At 33.7% G+C, this 17,213-nt stretch overlaps 3 protein-coding genes across 4 annotated transcripts; 2 read left to right on the top strand and 1 right to left on the bottom strand.

The window, feature by feature from the left end:
- Positions 1–5,189: 5,189 nt before the first annotated feature.
- Positions 5,190–6,066, top strand: LOC117791266. 2 transcript variants are annotated; one of them, XR_004618037.1, is made up of 3 exons: positions 5,190–5,606; positions 5,662–5,789; positions 5,845–5,938. XR_004618037.1 is itself a non-coding variant. In XM_034630974.1 (3 exons), the coding sequence occupies exons 1-3, from the start codon at positions 5,212–5,214 to the stop codon at positions 5,984–5,986; spliced, it is 660 nt and encodes a 219-aa protein (XP_034486865.1). In that variant the 5' UTR covers positions 5,190–5,211; the 3' UTR covers positions 5,987–6,066. The 2 variants fall into 2 exon arrangements, 1 of the variants encoding a protein (XP_034486865.1); XM_034630974.1 differs by having other exon boundaries at positions 5,667–5,789; positions 5,845–6,066.
- Positions 6,067–12,705: 6,639 nt separating this feature from the next.
- On the bottom strand, positions 12,706–15,260 carry LOC117791523 (serine protease 7). The gene is made up of 5 exons (XM_034631312.1): positions 15,077–15,260; positions 14,117–14,515; positions 13,942–14,050; positions 13,156–13,442; positions 12,706–13,086 (listed from the first exon to the last, which is right to left on the bottom strand). Exons 1-5 carry the CDS (start codon positions 15,159–15,161, stop codon positions 12,788–12,790), a joined length of 1,179 nt encoding a protein of 392 aa, XP_034487203.1. The 5' UTR covers positions 15,162–15,260; the 3' UTR covers positions 12,706–12,787.
- A 590-nt stretch (positions 15,261–15,850) lies between these two features.
- LOC117790645 lies at positions 15,851–16,764 on the top strand. The gene is made up of 3 exons (XM_034630143.1): positions 15,851–16,321; positions 16,388–16,510; positions 16,563–16,764. Exons 1-3 carry the CDS (start codon positions 16,017–16,019, stop codon positions 16,696–16,698), a joined length of 564 nt encoding a protein of 187 aa, XP_034486034.1. The 5' UTR covers positions 15,851–16,016; the 3' UTR covers positions 16,699–16,764.
- The last annotated feature ends 449 nt before the right edge of the window (positions 16,765–17,213 follow it).

The raw sequence follows: 17,213 nt of genomic DNA, 5'->3' as shown, positions 1-17,213 counted from the left end.
ACCGTTGCACATGGCCAACTGAAAGTTTGACATTTAGTCGAAGTCAAAGTTTATAGCAGCCACAAAATCAATGCAGTGCCCCCTCCAGTTTCACACCAGGGGTTTCATTGTTACACCTAGGTTCGAGAGTGTGGCACAGTGTCAGTGATGGCAGTTTACCTCGCCACCCCTCGCCAATCTTTTACTAAAATTTCATAAATCAAAGTGGTGCGGGATGCGCGTGCAGCGACTCAAGTAACATCCTTGCACCACCGAATGTTGGGAGGAGCAACAAGGATTCAACTACAACTCACGCCACGGTAATTGCTTTATACTGTGAAGCGTGACGCGGTCAACAACGCAATGTGAGCAAACCATTTTGGTATTACATACTCACCCTCACCCCCACACACATACGCACATACACAAATACAAGCACAGTAGATGGTCAGTAGAGAAAAGTTGAAAAGTTTTATGATATTTTAGTTATTTGATGCGTTGCCGGAGTTTGAGCACAGCCCCAAGCCCAAATTTGTTGCTTACAGTGCATTGATTTTGTAAATGGACACGACGGGGGCAAAAGTAATAAAGTAAAGAGCTCATATGCTGTTGCATGATGTATCTATCCCTTTTAAACTAAAATAAAGTAGTTTCTCATAGAAAAACATTAGCCTCTATACTTAATTTTAAAGAATAATATTTACCACTACTTTAAATTTGTAGCAATAGCTTGAAGTGACTTAAATTACTGTATTTAAAAAGAACTTTAAATAAATGATTAGCTACATCATAAACTTATATATCATAGTGCAATAAAATGCATAATTTATTATAATTAATTTTTGAGCCAGGTGCATTAATTATTCAATCTACTGTATCTAAACATATTTTTACACGTTCTGCGATATGTACATCACACACACACACACACACTCAAACATATTCACCTGAATATGCCACAAAATGTTGCTGACAAAGCAAATTAAAAAGTCATCACCCTGGGGTCACAGGGGGAATATATCCCTAAAATATATCAAAAATTGCATAGACAAGACTAATAAATTATACTGTATGTTGTTTTGCTTATTTTTCTGCCGGCGGCACTTAAAAATCTTTTTTATGTACCAAAGAAATTTGCAATTCCTCACGAACACGAGCACGAGCACGAAAACAAACGTCTATATAAAGTGCAACACACTCGCTGAAACACCCGTTGCATAGAACGAAATGAATGGCAAGGCTAATAAGCAGTTTCTTTCAACGTTGTTTGCCCCAAAGCCATCTCTGATTCCTCCGCTATCTTCGTCACTATGCCCTCTTGTCCCATCCCTAGTTCTCTGTATTTTATTTCATGACAGATTTATGGTAAAAATAAAAACCACAGACGATGTGTTGAGAACGATGATAGCAAGCAGGTGGCGAGATTTTATAGCTCCCACTCACATATGAGCTGGGATTGAGGGATACACATACGTATGCATACATGGGAAAATAATATTTACTAGTATATATGTGTAATTAAAAACAAATCCACAATTTGCTGAGCTGTCGCTCTAATTAATGGAAGACTTTGCCACTGTCAAAGTACAAAGAAACTGTTACTAATTAAAAAAATTGCAACATTGACTACGACAAAGCTGCAGAACTTTGCTGGTTTCGTTAATCCCTTAGCGGATTTATTGTTAAAGATGCAAACATATATAAGTAGGAGTTACAAGCGCTAAGGTATATTGGAGTATTTTGCAGCTTGGCCATTTCTTGTGATTATTCCTAACAACTTGGCCATGTTGCATTGCGTGGCAGCCTTACAAATTGCTCGTGGGCTGCAAGTAATTGTCACTGCTTCGTTGCTTTGTATATGGATTTGGATGCGGATTCGGCTTTGGCTTTCCTGCCGCTCGACATCATTAAATGTACATAATGGAATTGCTGTGATTTGTTTTAGAGCTGAAGATTTATTATCTCTCTCGCCATTTTCCAACCGAAAAAATCGGCTTTATGTTACGCTTGCCTGGTGACTGAGTGCAGCCAGACGAATGAGAACAGGAATAGGAACGAGAACGAGAACAAAGTCCCTTACCATAAACATCACAATGACAATCAAAGTCATTTACACAAGGACTTTGTGAAATTTATTGCTACGAATGCGGCAATTGCAAAACTTTACGCATTTAATTTGTTCAAAATTTGCTTATGAGTCAAATTGAATTAACCTGATGAAACTTTCGCAATTTGAAAATCATTCCAACGTTGGATTTCGCTCTTATTTCGACTACTTTTTACAATTGACTACGTCACAAAGCATTTTCCTGTTGTTTTCCCTGTTTTTGTATTCTTATATTTTGAGAGTGCAGTTAGAAAAATTTTCTTGTTACAATAAAATTCTCTAACCAAATCCCTTACTAAAATTCATATGAAAAACTTCCTGAAATCTTGTGAATTCAGCTAGAAATAATTTTGAGCACAAGCACCCAAGCAAATGACATTTCTGTTCAAGTTTTGCAGCTTTCATCATTTTCATTTCGCTGCAAAGTTTCTAAACAAGTTTTATACATGTGCTTGAGATGATTTTATGACTTCATTTTATTAAAACATGTTTGCTTCAACTTGAATAATAGCAGCAATAGTTAAAATTAATTGCTTGCAAAACTATACGAAGACCTTACGCAATGTTTGATCCATTGCTAGATTGCTCCTTTTGGATTGCTATTGCTTGAGAAGGTGAATAATTTTGTAGTTATCAAATAAATTAAATGTTGACCATGAGAAAAAGCTGTCACAAAATATGTTAAGCTTCAGCTGAGTAGTGAAAACTGGTGAAATAATATCTCTCGGTTTTGGCCTAAACTCTTTGAATACATAAGTGTGTCTGTCCGTCATGCTGACACACAATGAAGGATTGCAGTATTATTTAGGGTAAAAAAGGGTCAAATGAGTTTCAACTACTTACAAATACTTGTGTCTATGTATTGTAAGTTTACATTGGAAAATAAACTGCAAAAGTTGATCCAAGTTGAGTAATGTAAAAATATTCTTACAATAAAATTTTGCTTTTCCGCATAAAATAATTATTTGAAATTTTTAATGAAAAAAATTTGCTAGTTTACCCTACAGTTAAAAGCTGGAATTATATTAATTGTTACAGGAAAAACCAGCTACCCACATATTGCTGTAAATTTTACATTAATATTACATTTTAAGCCAAAAGTTATATGCAATTTTATCAAATTGTATTAATTCTCTGTGCCTGCCATAACGTCTATGAAATTAATTGAAAAGTTAAATTCGAGGTATGTTGTTTTTTTAACGGAAGAAATCGGGTAAAACCTTAGTGAACGTCAATCACGTTTAATAAATCAATCACTGACCAATACCTCAATGCAGTTGAGTGAAAAATGTTTTTATAAAATAATAATTCTCGTTGTTTGTTGCTGCACAAGATATCGATCTGTCTGTCATCAAGTTGTTTGGAATCTGTAATCAATGGACGCTCTATAAACCTGCTGCCAATCAACAGTAAAAATAATGCCCAAACATGAATTTTCGGTTATTTATGTTTGTCTGTGTTTCGGTTTAGCAAATTAGCCACATTAAGTGGTAATACCAGGGAGGGTTTTGGGTAACCGGGGGAGTAACAATGAATATGTTGACTGCACTTTATATTTGGTACGTGACCAAATCTACAATTAATGCTCGACCTACTCTGGAAATAAAATGGATTTGTTGATAATGTCATACATTTTCATAGCAATAAATTCACATTTAGAATTGGGCTTTGTTAACCATATAATGCGTTGTTTTTCGAATAACAATAATATATTTAAATGCGAAAATTTAATAATTATATAATTCAATAAATAATGTGGAAAGGAAATATACATATCAGCCCATACTAGAACATACTTATTTCAATACTGTATCGATTAAAGTCATTTTCCTCAGCTTTAATTTAAAAAAATAAATTCAATGCAACGATTCTCGGAAACTAGTCGACTCTAGTTGAAATTAAATCTATTACCTCTGTTGAAAATTACAATTTCACAATACTTTTCGATGAAATAATTAATTAATAATTGATTTTATAGTAAATTATCACAATCCAAGTAAATAATTCATGAGCTGTTTTAAAGTTATGAAATACGTTTTTGTCTTTTTTTTTGCATAAATACTTTGCTTTTATTTTTAATAATCACAAAAATGTACACTTTATTCCCAGCAGTACTGCCAACCAGAATCCAATCTGCAGTATATTAAGACATCCTTGATTGCTTAGCTTTAAGTTCTTGTAGGTAACTACAAATACTTTATTAAAGCTATGTCTTTATAAGTTTACTTTTTTTTTTGGGCATTTGTTGTTTATGAATGCGTTTAATCCCCGAAGTAATCGAAATGGATAAGTTCGTAAATAGTTCATTGCATTGTCATTAGCCGTCTTTTCACTTAGGCATACTCATACTTAATTATATATTTTGCCCAGCTCTTCTCATTGACCTAATGTGTGCAATTCATTACCTGCAATTAGAGTTCAATTCAGATTTTGTACCAGAGTTCAAGGTCTACCAACGATATTACAGAAAATAGAGAGCAAATGTTTCCATCAAAGAGCCCACTTTCATATATGGCACTTCATTACCAGGGACCGACAGCTGCCCCTTCTTCCACTAATAGAATAAGAATAATAATAATGTAGTCGTTTGCTTTTAGTGTACACGTGCCATGCCGTTGTTAAATGCGCCCTAATAGGCATAACATTTGTGGCCTTGTTTTTGGCATTGCAAACATTTGTTCCACATCCTGTGCGTTATCCTACCAAGAGTCTCCTGTGAATGAGCTACTCCTGTGGCCGTCTTGATGGCTGAAATGTTGATGACTGTGGCCCTTGTTGACGTATGCTTTCAAATAAAATCATACGAACATGTATGTCTAATAAGTATACGCCTAGTACGCACATATAATTTACGCAATTGCAATTATATTATTTACACGAATTGCTCTATTTTCTATAATTTAAAAAAAAATAATTATAATATAACAATTATGTAAATAAAAATTGTTTACCTGTTAAAAATCTACATTTTTCGATTACCCAGATGATGACAAACCATATTATGAGAATTTGGATTTGATTTATAATTCATATTATAAAAGAATTCTGTTTAAATGTAAATGTGTTGAAATACCAAAATTCTGTAAGTTTTTGTTTTGCGTTCTTTGATTATCGTGCATCAAAATATGACTCAAAATCAAATTAATAAGCCAAGCCATGTATTCGAACATTTTGACGGTCAAAAGTTTACCGTCCGCGGCACTAGGAAAAGAATTTCTTATGGCGAAAAGAGTCATAGGTCAGGGGCACTCCATTTAAAGACGGAAACTAATAGGATGAGTATGAGTTCTATATCCTTTAAGCCATCCGAAATGTCGCGCGCCTCTCATCGGCACTCACAGGTAAATTTCAAGACGAGTTTTCATGAAAAGCAACTCGACACAACGCTTACTAAGCATGGCACCAAAATGTCGAAGTCCACATACTTGGATGAGGAGTACTGGGCGGAACGAGATAAAAGTTTTAATGATGAAGCTGATATTAGCGAGCACCCCAGCTATTCGATTAAAAATGTTGCCTAGTGAGTGATTTTGATCAATCGCTGTTTTTTTGGTAAAAAATCTTATGTACTATAGAATAGTAATCTTGAGTGTGAAATGCTTTATTTGAAGGCTAAGGAAAAATACGATTCACAGTTCTTCCGTGAGGTGCAGTATATAATTAAATCAAACAAAAAAACATCAGATCAGTACTTTACTAAGCGGTAAGGAGAGTATATATGACAATATTTAAATATTTTCATTTCATTGCATTTCTAGAATCCTTTCGTACACTACGCTCTGGCCACCCTTGCATACAAAATCCGAACTAGACATTTTTAAAAGAAGATTTTTTCAACTGACTCCGGCTGAACGAAATCGCGTGGATTACTTAATGGCCACTGATTTAAGTGATATTTAATTGCAATTCTAAATATGTTGGGATGCCATTTTAAAAATGTTTCTCACATAACTCTGCTTGCAATTAAATATTCAAATAAATCTGAAATTGATAAAAAAGGTAGTTACATTGATTATAAAGCTGGGACTGTAATTAAATTTGTATAACAGTTAAACAAAGCTTTAATTGATTCATCAGTATTTACATAGCACATTAAGCACATTTACTTGCAGTATGAATGATTTATATAATTGGACTTTTAAAGTATATATTCTTGGCTATGAATAATTTAAAAGCCAGTTCAATGTATTTATCTGTCTACCAGCTTACCTGATTTAACTATAAAACCCTAATAATTTAAAACCAGATTGTTTTGACCTTAAAGACGAATTAAACTTCAATGGTTAAATTTTAAGTTAAATTCGTTATTAAGTATTTTATTCGGTCGTTATAAATGAATCAGAAACATAAATAAAATTCGATATCTCATGTATAAATAATAAAACAAATATTTATTCAAATATTTAAGTGTTTTCAAAGTTTTTTTCCTTTTTTATATCATGTCATTCAGATAATCGTGAAATTTCGCTATTGTGTCTATGTCTATGCGTGTGTTTGCGGAAATTCATGTGTCTGTCTGTGAACAGGAAGAATGCCATTTGTCAAACAATGTTTTATGACTAGTTTACATTTATTCGTAAAAACTTCCAAACGACCTTGTTAGACTGATATTTGAAAAAATATTTTTTCACTAGATTTTATTTTATTTATTTATTTTTTTTATTTATTTATTTATTTATTTATTTATTGTCAAGTTATAAGCAGCCGACACTTAACTACACTTGTTGGTGTAGTTTTGACTAACAGTATAAATGTTGGTAGATAGACAAAGAAAATATAATAGAAATGTTGTAACAAAAAACTTTAAATTCGGCTTACCGAAGATTAAATATCCTCAGACAAATTCACTTTTAGTGACTTCTTTTTGCTTACACTGCTATTACAATTAATTAACCTTAAATCGACAATTGAATTGATTGCATTTCAAGTGCATTAAGTGTGTTTGACACAATTCATGTGAATAATGCTATAAAATAATGATTATATGCTCTGAAAGCAGAATAAAAAGTATTGTTTTCAATATTATACAAAGTACGCCTAATTTTCACATGAGCTCATGAATATTTAGTGACAACGATAAGCTTCTCGCGCTGCTAAACCGTTGCGAAGGCCAAAGCGAACCATTTGTGGTTTCCACATTTCATTAACGCACAGACACAAGTACTTTCATTAAAGTTTAACAATAAGTACAGCTAAATTTTAAGGGTTGCCACGAGGGCTTCACAAAGGAGTGTACTGTAAAAAGAAAAATCACAGTAACCACATGCCATACCAGTATCCGCAACTTTGAGCAATAAATTATAATTTCCGCATGCTGAGTTCATATTTTTTTTGTTTACATTTTTTTTCACCTGTGCTGCAGCTTCTGTCTGACCAGACAACCAGCCGCTGGGCAACGACTCGCATGGTCATTCCCTGGTTTTTATGATGCTTATGAAAAAAAATTAATATTATGGTGCATAGCTGCAAGGTGTGCGCCAATTTCCGGCATGAGTGGGCCTGTATGAGTTGTTTAACTTTACAGCATTTAAAATGTTTAAGCCTGCCTTTTATGCCGAGCTCAGGGCACCAGAGCATATGTTATGTTCGAACAAACGCATCAACTAAATCGTTACTAATTGCGTCTTTATTCATCCAACCCAAATAGAAGATTTATTTTCCAGTAACAGTTTTGTAATCATCCAACTTACCCATGTGTGAATTTGAGTGCTTATCATATTGAGTTGTTTATTCACAACATCAGTTACTCTCTCAAAGAACGAGAGCAATGTGTACGCAATGAGTTTATTTAAAAACATTGCGTATACGCAAGGATGGCACTCAGAAATGCTCACTTACTGCAAATACTCAGTATTAAAATTTACATAAATATTTTATTCATTAATTCCGCTTCGTGAAAATACCTTGTGAAGCTGACCATAGTGATTATTTCTAAGATTTAATTTTAATTAATTTGAATAATCTTAATCTTACAATTACATTATTGAACATATTTAACGTATTTCAAAATTTTATTTTTATTTAAGTATTCTTTCTTTCTAACTTTCAACATATACACGTAATTATCAATAGAATAATGTGATTTTACAGCCATTTTATATGTGATCTGTAAATAACATGATTGCGGTTAGTCTGTGCTACATATTTAACAGTCAGTATTCCTGTGCAATCATTGCCAGACAGTGTTTTGAGTCTTTTTTTAATAGCATAATTTTTATCATCTGCTCTTTCTATATACCCTGTAGCAATTGAAATTTGTAAAAGGGATATAAGATTCAGAAAAAATATTTTTCTGTGTCTGTTTCATGAGTTTGTATAACTGTTTTAAATTTACATTAACTTATTCGTATCTCAATTATTTTATTTATTTATGTATTAGTAAGAGAATATTTCACAGTATATTACTCTCTTGCATTCCTCCTTATTTTTCTGCTCAATTTTATCAACTACAACTTTTCTACTCACATGTTTGCGTTGGGTATGTCCTGGTCCTTTTGGTCGTAACTTTCGCTCTGGGCACATAACACTCGAGTATTGTGGCATTGCAAAATGCATTTTATACGCAATAAAAATACACTTGCCGGGGCTTTACTCGTTCCTTTTGGCTGCTCGCTTTTTTCTTTAGCGCTGTTTTTCCTACTATAATATTTTCTACTTATATAAAATAAAACGAGAAGTCAGTGTTTGTGTGTGAGTGTGTTTCTGTTTGTGTTAAGGAAATTTAATGAGCTACTTTATGTTGTTGTTCTCCGTAACTGAAGTTCATTTTTTTACGAGTTTAACAAGTTGGCTGTTAAATAAATTTAAATTACATTGTCGTTCCCTTTACTGACCCACTCTGGTCATTATTGTATTACATTTCCACACTTTACCTTCTTCTGTGGTAAGTTGCTAATAAAAAGCCCAATTCATCGCAGTCTGTCGAAAATATGATGCCCGCAAACATTTAATCATTTCAGTAGCTCTCTTTCACTTTCTGCTTAAGAAAAGAAAACGTTTTTTTTTAAGAAAAAAAAAAAATATAAGTCGAATTTCGCCTCATCATTTGCATGCTTGATGGCATACACATTTGATTGGGTTTTGAATATTAATGTTATGGTAATCAATAGCACTCTGAAAGGTCAGACATTGAAAATAATAATTCAAGTAATCGATACAAGGTCATGATAAGCAAAAATGAATATTACCATTAGGCGAAAGGAACATTAAAAACTTTTAGACACATTTGCACCTATGTTACCAAATTCTAAAACTAGATTAATGGCTTTAGCTTCAGCTTCAACTAAATTTTCTGAAAAATCATATTTAATTTTTATTTAAGGTAGAAAGGGATACAACTAAAGGACAGAATGTTTTGTATTTTCCATGTACAAATCTTTTCCAAGACATTTCATATATTAAGGATTCGTACCGCTCGGCTTACAAATTATATATTGCTTCTGTCTCTTCTTTGTTTATAGGAATTGGTAATTTTAACATTAAATTTAATGATTATGTGGTATTTAAAATATCGGATAGTTTATTGAATAATATTACCATTGAAATATTTATCTACAAATATTTTAATTGATATTGAAAATAGCTAAAATGTTGTGATTTTGAATTTGACACTGAGCTCTCGGAGTTTTATTCAATTATGGCATAAAGTGTATGCAGCAAACGTAAATGAAACACATAATCAGCAGCGAAACTAAAAATCTACTGCCGAATCGATGTGGCATGCATAGGCAATTGAAAAATGCAATATGCAAAATGCAAATGAAAAGTAAATAATAAAATTGTGTTGCAGCTCTGCAAATGGGAATTGGCAAATGATGTGGCTACCGTTGCATCAACGGCAACAATCAGCAAATGCCATTGATAAACGAGGTCGGGGCCAAATCGCATTAAAGGCCATGCAAATGCCCAGAAGCGGTAATCAAATGTGCAGCACGCCATCATCCACACACATACACACATGCACAAATAAAATGGATGTCAATGTGTTCCTAGGTTGCGATTCGCAAATAAGGCAATAACGGAAAAGCCAATTAAAATATGAATTGATTCGATAACAACGGAAATTTATATACTTTAATAACAAGGTTCAAGATTGAAACTATACAAAATTCTATGCATAGATTTACAGACAATTAAATACAACAAATGGTTAATAAAACGGTAAGGATTTTAAGTGGTTTGAACCATTTTCACTTTATCCATTCCATTTTTTTAATCATTATATATGTATAGTGTATTTTTCAGCTACAAAATAGATTATCAAAAATGTTGCAATTTAATACAATATTTATCAAAATTGTCCACATGCTTAATTATTATGTTTTCATATATTCATTCTAATTTTAAATCCTATTTCATAGCCCCTACGGCTTGTTAAATATTTTTAGATAATTTCACGCATAGTTTTCTTAGATGATTTTGAAAGAATGGAGAATTGGCTATGAAATCAATCTATGAGTTTAAGAATCTCAAACTCGCTGCGCACTTGGCGGTGTAAAAATAAAAATTGCTGCCAAAATCCACCTTGGCATTTTGACGGGCGTTTGAGTCCAAAAGGGCCAGGCGATGAGTTTATTCAGGCCAAAGTCATAAATCGCATAAAAATCGGGATCTGGTTTTTGTGTGTGCCATTGGGCCAATCGGGATGACAGCTTTGTGCAGTGCAACTGTTTTCCTATGCATGTTGAATGAAATTATTGCAGCGTTCTTTTTTGTCATGTTTTTGCTTTTTTTCAACCGTCTCACATGGCTTGTGCGTAACGTTTGCTCAATCCATCAATCAGCGAGCATAGTCCAAGTCGTCATTTTATTTTGTGATATACTCTTTTTGGCAATCACAACAAACAGAATGACTTAGATTTACGAGTACATGCTAGTTGCCACAGTGTGCATAACTATGTTGCAAACAACAACTTGATGAACAATTTTAACAATTTAACTTTTAATTTTTGACAAACATTTCAATTTAGCCAATTTAGCCACAATAGACTGTTGGCGCTTAGCAAGCAACATTTCTGAGCTCTCTGGTGCACAAATTTTGTGAAATGGACAAAAGCGAGGTGGCAAATGAAAAAAACATGGAATAGGTGCAGAGGAAAATAAGTTTAAACGAAGCTAAAAGTAACATGAATTTATTTTTAGTTACTATGTTTACCTAACAAAAATTATTTTTGTACGACGGGAATAAAGTGGATTTGTGCAGTAGTAATAATAAGATTAATATTAGTATTAATATAACCCAGTAGAATATTTATGATTGTAGCATTTTCTTCTAATTTCACAAAAAAAATAAAAGTTAGGTGTATACAAGTGTATATCTTTAAATTTTTTTATTTAGCTTAACTTATTTGCCAAACTTTGCTCGGCCAGCTATCCACAGTGAGTCGGACGGACAGAGGGATTACGATCCAGGCTCGTTTATGCCGGCGGCTATTTTAAATGTTGGAAACACAACTCAATTACGCTACGTTAGACTTGGGTGCTAGCAAACCTCCGATAAGCCTGGTCGAAACAGAGCCAATTCTCTGGAGGTCATCACACGAAAATTACACATGGCTTGGAGTATGATTTCTGAACGTTTTTAGGTTCAATTGACGGCAGTCAATCTGGAAAACTGGCAGCAGGTGTACCGGTATTTTGTCTGTCTGCAATTTGCACTGTCTGTGTGAGAGTGAGTGTGTGAGTGAGTGTCTGTGTGCGTGTTAATTACATTTGGCTCGCACTTGTGTAAAGTTGCCCGAAATTGAATTACAAGTTTTTGCCTGCATTTAGGCAAAGTGTTTTTTTCCGACCTGCGTTCAATATTTGTCGTTTCTGTTCCATTTGGCCACACACTGGTCAGACTTGAACCCAAAAAGTAAAAACTTTCCAGTACCCAGCATTGTTTTTGGCAGCAGTTGCAGCAAGTACGAGAATTTAGTTGGCAACTGATAACTAAAGCAGCAGTTTTTCACATAAATTTACTGTGTGTTTTTTAGTCAACTTAAACGTTCGCCTTAAGATTTATTAATTTCAACTATATTCATTTAAATTTTAACTTTACTAATTAAATTAAAGTAACTAAACGGGACATTCTTGTTATTACCTTTTAAAATCAGCTTTCATGTTCTTATAGGCTTCGAAGTTATTAGTCTGCTAAACGAATTAACTGTAGAAGAGCGTCAATCAATGGCAACCCTTAAAGTAATACCATGCATATAAACTCCATTTCGTTGGATTTTGTAGTTTATTATGCTTCATTTGGCTGCTTCTTTGTTGGCTGCATTTCCTGCGGGCCTCATTAACCTTTCTCTGAAGCATCTATTGTCTACTTTGTTGAACATTGCCTCGCCCACTCATTACGCAGCGCTAACAAACAATTCAATTGGACCTGAAGCGCAAGATTCTGGCCGGCAAGTGCGAATAATAGAAATGCATTGCCAAATTGCATAGAAAATCGTTGAGAGGGCGCTGTGGAGGTGCCGCTGGCAACTTGGCAGAACCATTTTCAAAGTTACTTTCCAAGGCAACACGAATCGTTTTAATTACCGCAAACGGCTTCAGTAAGCGCATTACGTATACGCAACGTTGCAGCTGCCGATAAAATCGCATTTAATGCAAGTTAATTAAAATGCGACGACTTGGTTAAGTTTGGCTCTTGGCTCTCTTTTAATTAAAACTTATTTTGACAAAAGGTGCATTTTGGCTACTCCAATTGCTCCTCTACGCACGAACCGTACTCACTATCCAGTCGATATAGTCGGATACGCGTGTATAGACGCCAGGCCAACCCTCCAGACCGCATGCATTACCAAACGAGACGACTCCCTCCAAATACCAGGCATTCTTGTTGCGCATCAGTGGTCCACCCGAATCCCCATCACAGCTATCGCGAACGAATTCACCGCCCACACACAACTGCGAACTGATCAGATTGATATTCTTCGTCGAAAATTTCTTCTTGCAGTAATCCTGATCTGCCACGGGAATTTCGAGACGCTGCTTAATGTTGCTCTGCCGCGCTGAATTGAAAGAGATATGTCAAAATTATTATGAAATCCCTCTATTTATCCGGTATAGCTTATGCTTACATGTAAGAGTGCGTCCCCAGCCGCTGACTACGAGTTCTTCATTGGGGTTAATTACCGATCGAACGCTGGCCAATGGCAAACACACTGGCTGCAAAAACGCGCTGAGCTCGACAGGTTTGCTGAGACGCAGTAGAGCAATGTCATGATGCCGATCATTGCTATTCGCATCATACTGAGGATGCACGATGGACTCCTCAATGTCGATTTCAATCACGGGCTTGTTGCACACCCCATTTACACAGTCAATATCCTTGCTAATGTCGTATTCGCCTAAACGGACTTTGGCGCTGAAAAATATTTTAATAATAATAATAATAATAATAATAATAATAATAATAATAATAATAATAATATCAATATTAATAATAATAATAATAATAATATCAATATTAATAATAATAATAATAATAATAATAATAATAATAATAATAATAATAATAATAATAATAATAATAATAATAATAATAATAATAATAATAATAATAATAATAATAATAATAATAGTAATATAATAATAATAATAATTAATAATAATAATAATAATAATAATAGTAATAATAATAATAATAATAATAATAATAATAATAATAATAATAATAATAATATAATGTAATAATAATAATAATAATAATAATAATAATAATAATGGTAATAATAATAATAATAATAATAATAATAATAATAATAATAATAATAATAATAATAATAATAATAATAATAATAATAATAATAATAATAATAATAATAATAATAATATATATTTAGTTTTAGGTAAAAGTTACTCACAGCTGACCCACATCCGTGGTGACTTTACCGATCACACAATGGGCTGCAGTCAGAACGTAACGATTATTGATCAGACTGCCGCCACAGTTTAATACAAGTTTTCCAGTGCCTAAAAGACAAATTTTAAGATTATATAACTTGCTCTATGAATTATTTTAAAATACGATTAACTTACGTTCCCTATACTCCAGCAGAGCCATCCATACAAAATCATCGAGTGCCGTGTCGTTGCCATTGTAAATGCGATCGAGGAATGAGCTCGGTCCACAAGCCGGTTCTCTAGGCAGCAAGCTTTCTCCTTGATCATCTCCTCCAATGAAAGGTGTGGGTTGAGGCCTCCTTGTGGTTGTTGTAGTTGTTGTTGCTGTAGGTGTTGCTGTTGGAAGACCAACATAGTTCTTATCTTGAGTGCAGCAGACAAATGGTTTTCGACCAAATCCATTGTCACATTGGGACTCCCGCAAAAAGTTGCGCTCATCGCTAGTCAGCGCACTCTTCTGGAGCAGATCAATCAGGATGGGGCAGTCATAGATTGATAGGCAATAACCCGTGTTTTGATTTGGATTGCGACAATCTGTAATGCAATTCAAATTAAATTTTATAAACTTATAATCTATTTGGGAAATGCCCTAAATGACGTCAATCAATTTAAGTACACTTGTAAGATGGCAAATAATGATTAAAATCAATTAATAATTATAACAACTAAATGACATGGAAACATTAATAAAAAGAATTCAAACAAACTTAATTTAAATTATTCTATCATGTAGAACACGAGGTGAAAAGTTTTGCACTTTTGTTATCAATCTCAAATTGTTTGTTACACAGTCTTATTATACTAAATATAATACTTCAAAGCTGATAATTAATTTATACATTTCGTTGTTTGTTATTTATATGGTTCAATGTCTTAGTATTCCAATTCCATTAGCTTGTCATTGCCCCTAAATCGACATATGACATTTACTTCCATACATTGAAGGCATCAAACTGCACACGAGGCGAATACGAATAATGATTATTAAAACTGATAGTGACTGAGACACTGAGCGGATTAGAGGTGTCGGAGCAGTGTCAAGTTTATTGCTTGTGAATCACTGTAAAACCAGTTCATTCACCGCTTTATACTAACTTTGTTGTGCGTGAGCTGCGCATATCAACATTGTGGTAACTAGAAGGATTCCCACAGACTTGCATGCGGATGCCGACTTCATCATGGGAATAACACAAAATGCAATCACAATTCTCAGAAATTTGGTTAATTAAAATTAAAGTCACTTTTGATCACACGACTGTAAAATCAACTTCAACCTGTTTATAGTTGAGACGAGACTGATCAAAGCGACAGCTGTGACAGGTCTTTAAATAGGAAGAGAGAGACACACAGAGAGAGAGAGAGAGAGATGATTCAGACTGTTAATCGGAATATAATTCAACCTGAGCATCAAAGCCGCTCTCTGTCAGCTGAGAGAGCCCAGCTGATCACTTTTGAGAGTAAAAGTGAGAGTGAATGGGCGCATGAGAGTTCTGAAGCTTTCAAGAGCAATTCAACAAAACCAGTACTTAGGCTTAATTTATACTAATTTATGTAATAACATTAAAACTAGAATTTTGTTGTATTTATTAACTGTAAATCGCCTAGTTTTGATTGATATTACAATATTTATAAATTTATCATTACAATTTAATGGAATTCACATTACCTTCTGTAATATGAAAGTACTTTTTTCGTTCGCAGTGTAATTTCCCGAATAATCGGAAACAACAAAAAGCAGGATTTAATGAATGAAACTTTGATTTCTAAAGTTCTTCAAGAAATGCCAAGGTTATTTGTTTCACAGACTCTAATGCCCCTTGCATAAAACTGGTTATAGATTTTTTGAATCAAATATTTTGTTTCATCAGATCTGCTTTGAATTTAGTTGTGACTATAAAAACATTACACTATTCAGGCCAACATTGCTTGTTAGTTCATTCTACAATTGAACTGAACACTCAGTAGATTGAAAATTAGTACATATGTAACATTGAATACAAAAAAAAAAACAATAAAAATAAATACACAACACATAATGGATCTGAATCCCGAGGATGAGGTATCGGATGTGAGACGCGATTCAAGGAGATCTTTGCGTGCCACACGCGGATCAGTGGGAACATCAATGAGAACATCGCGGTTTTTACAGATACAGGTGCCAAATGAAGACAATAGAAAGTCGTTGAGTCGCTTTACTCAGCGCACTGCCAGCGAGCATCGAATAGATTACCGCTTCGAGTCTATGATAAATCCACCTATTGAATATATGAGATACAAGCCCAACGACACCGCCGATTTGATGAGCCGACAGCCAAGCTATAGGAAATTCAAGATACCATAGTAAGTATCAAATGGTTTTTGCTTAATTAATATTCGAGTAGATCACACCATTGAGATATTATACAGTCAAATGATATGTGGCAATCGTTATCGAGAATCTATCAAGGCATACGAAGCACAATTGGTGCATGAGGTTAGGAATAATATCGACTTCCAAAGAACTGCCGCCGATGCATGCTACTTTGTGCGGTATGTAGTTGAAAACAAACTAATGCATTATCTTAACTTTTGATCCCATTAGTTGCATGGCAATAACATCATTTTGGCCACCTTTACACAATATGAAGGAAGTGAGGCATACGAGCAAGAATTTCTTTCAGCTCTCACCAAAAGAAAAATGGCGTCTTCAAATCATAATGGACACAGACATAACATGATATCACGGATTTTGTATATTACAATTTCTACAAAATTTAATAAAATTTACTTACTTATTTAAGGCATATGCTCTATTGCATACAAATCAGTTTTTTGGTGACGGAAAAAATTTATGTTGCCGAAGATTGCTTAGCAGTTAAATTAAAACAATTAAATAAACAAAACTGTCGAGACGAGTTGCTGTCAAGAATTCACGCAATATAATTGATATATGTTTTTTAATGCTGAGTATTTAAAAACACTTTATTAAATGTGGAAATTTTACCTACTTAAATTTTCAATAAAATAAGAAATATTAATATTCACCAGCCTTCTTGCGAATACTCTTAACACGAGTATTAATGTTGAGTGAAGCATTTCGATAGCAAAGGAAATGAAACAGAGTGAAGTCGAGAGATAAAATACAGATTAAGAGAACTGAACCGAATCGGATAAGTTGGTTGCCTTCAGTAGAGCACTGCATAGTTTTGGTTCTTGTTCTGGACATTGTATGCAAACACCTGAAGAATAACTC

The sequence above is a fragment of the Drosophila innubila genome (assembly GCF_004354385.1).
Source record: "Drosophila innubila isolate TH190305 chromosome 3R unlocalized genomic scaffold, UK_Dinn_1.0 2_E_3R, whole genome shotgun sequence".
Lineage (NCBI taxonomy): Eukaryota > Metazoa > Arthropoda > Insecta > Diptera > Drosophilidae > Drosophila > Drosophila innubila.
This window is presented reverse-complemented; position numbering and strand designations above follow the sequence as displayed.

Coding starts and splice junctions, on each gene's coding strand:
- LOC117791266 (XM_034630974.1), top strand. CDS start 5,212: ATGACTCAAAATCAAATTAATAAGCCAAGCCATGTATTCGAACATTTT. Junction 5,607..5,666: donor TCGATTAAAAATGTTGCCTA/GTGAGTGATTTT, acceptor ACTATAGAATAG/TAATCTTGAGTGTGAAATGC. Junction 5,790..5,844: donor GATCAGTACTTTACTAAGCG/GTAAGGAGAGTA, acceptor TTGCATTTCTAG/AATCCTTTCGTACACTACGC.
- LOC117790645 (XM_034630143.1), top strand. CDS start 16,017: ATGGATCTGAATCCCGAGGATGAGGTATCGGATGTGAGACGCGATTCA. Junction 16,322..16,387: donor AGGAAATTCAAGATACCATA/GTAAGTATCAAA, acceptor GATATTATACAG/TCAAATGATATGTGGCAATC. Junction 16,511..16,562: donor GATGCATGCTACTTTGTGCG/GTATGTAGTTGA, acceptor TGATCCCATTAG/TTGCATGGCAATAACATCAT.
- LOC117791523 (XM_034631312.1), bottom strand. CDS start 15,161: ATGATGAAGTCGGCATCCGCATGCAAGTCTGTGGGAATCCTTCTAGTT. Junction 14,516..15,076: donor CGCAGCTCACGCACAACAAA/GTTAGTATAAAG, acceptor ATTGCATTACAG/ATTGTCGCAATCCAAATCAA. Junction 13,443..13,941: donor ACCACGGATGTGGGTCAGCT/GTGAGTAACTTT, acceptor AATATTTTTCAG/CGCCAAAGTCCGTTTAGGCG.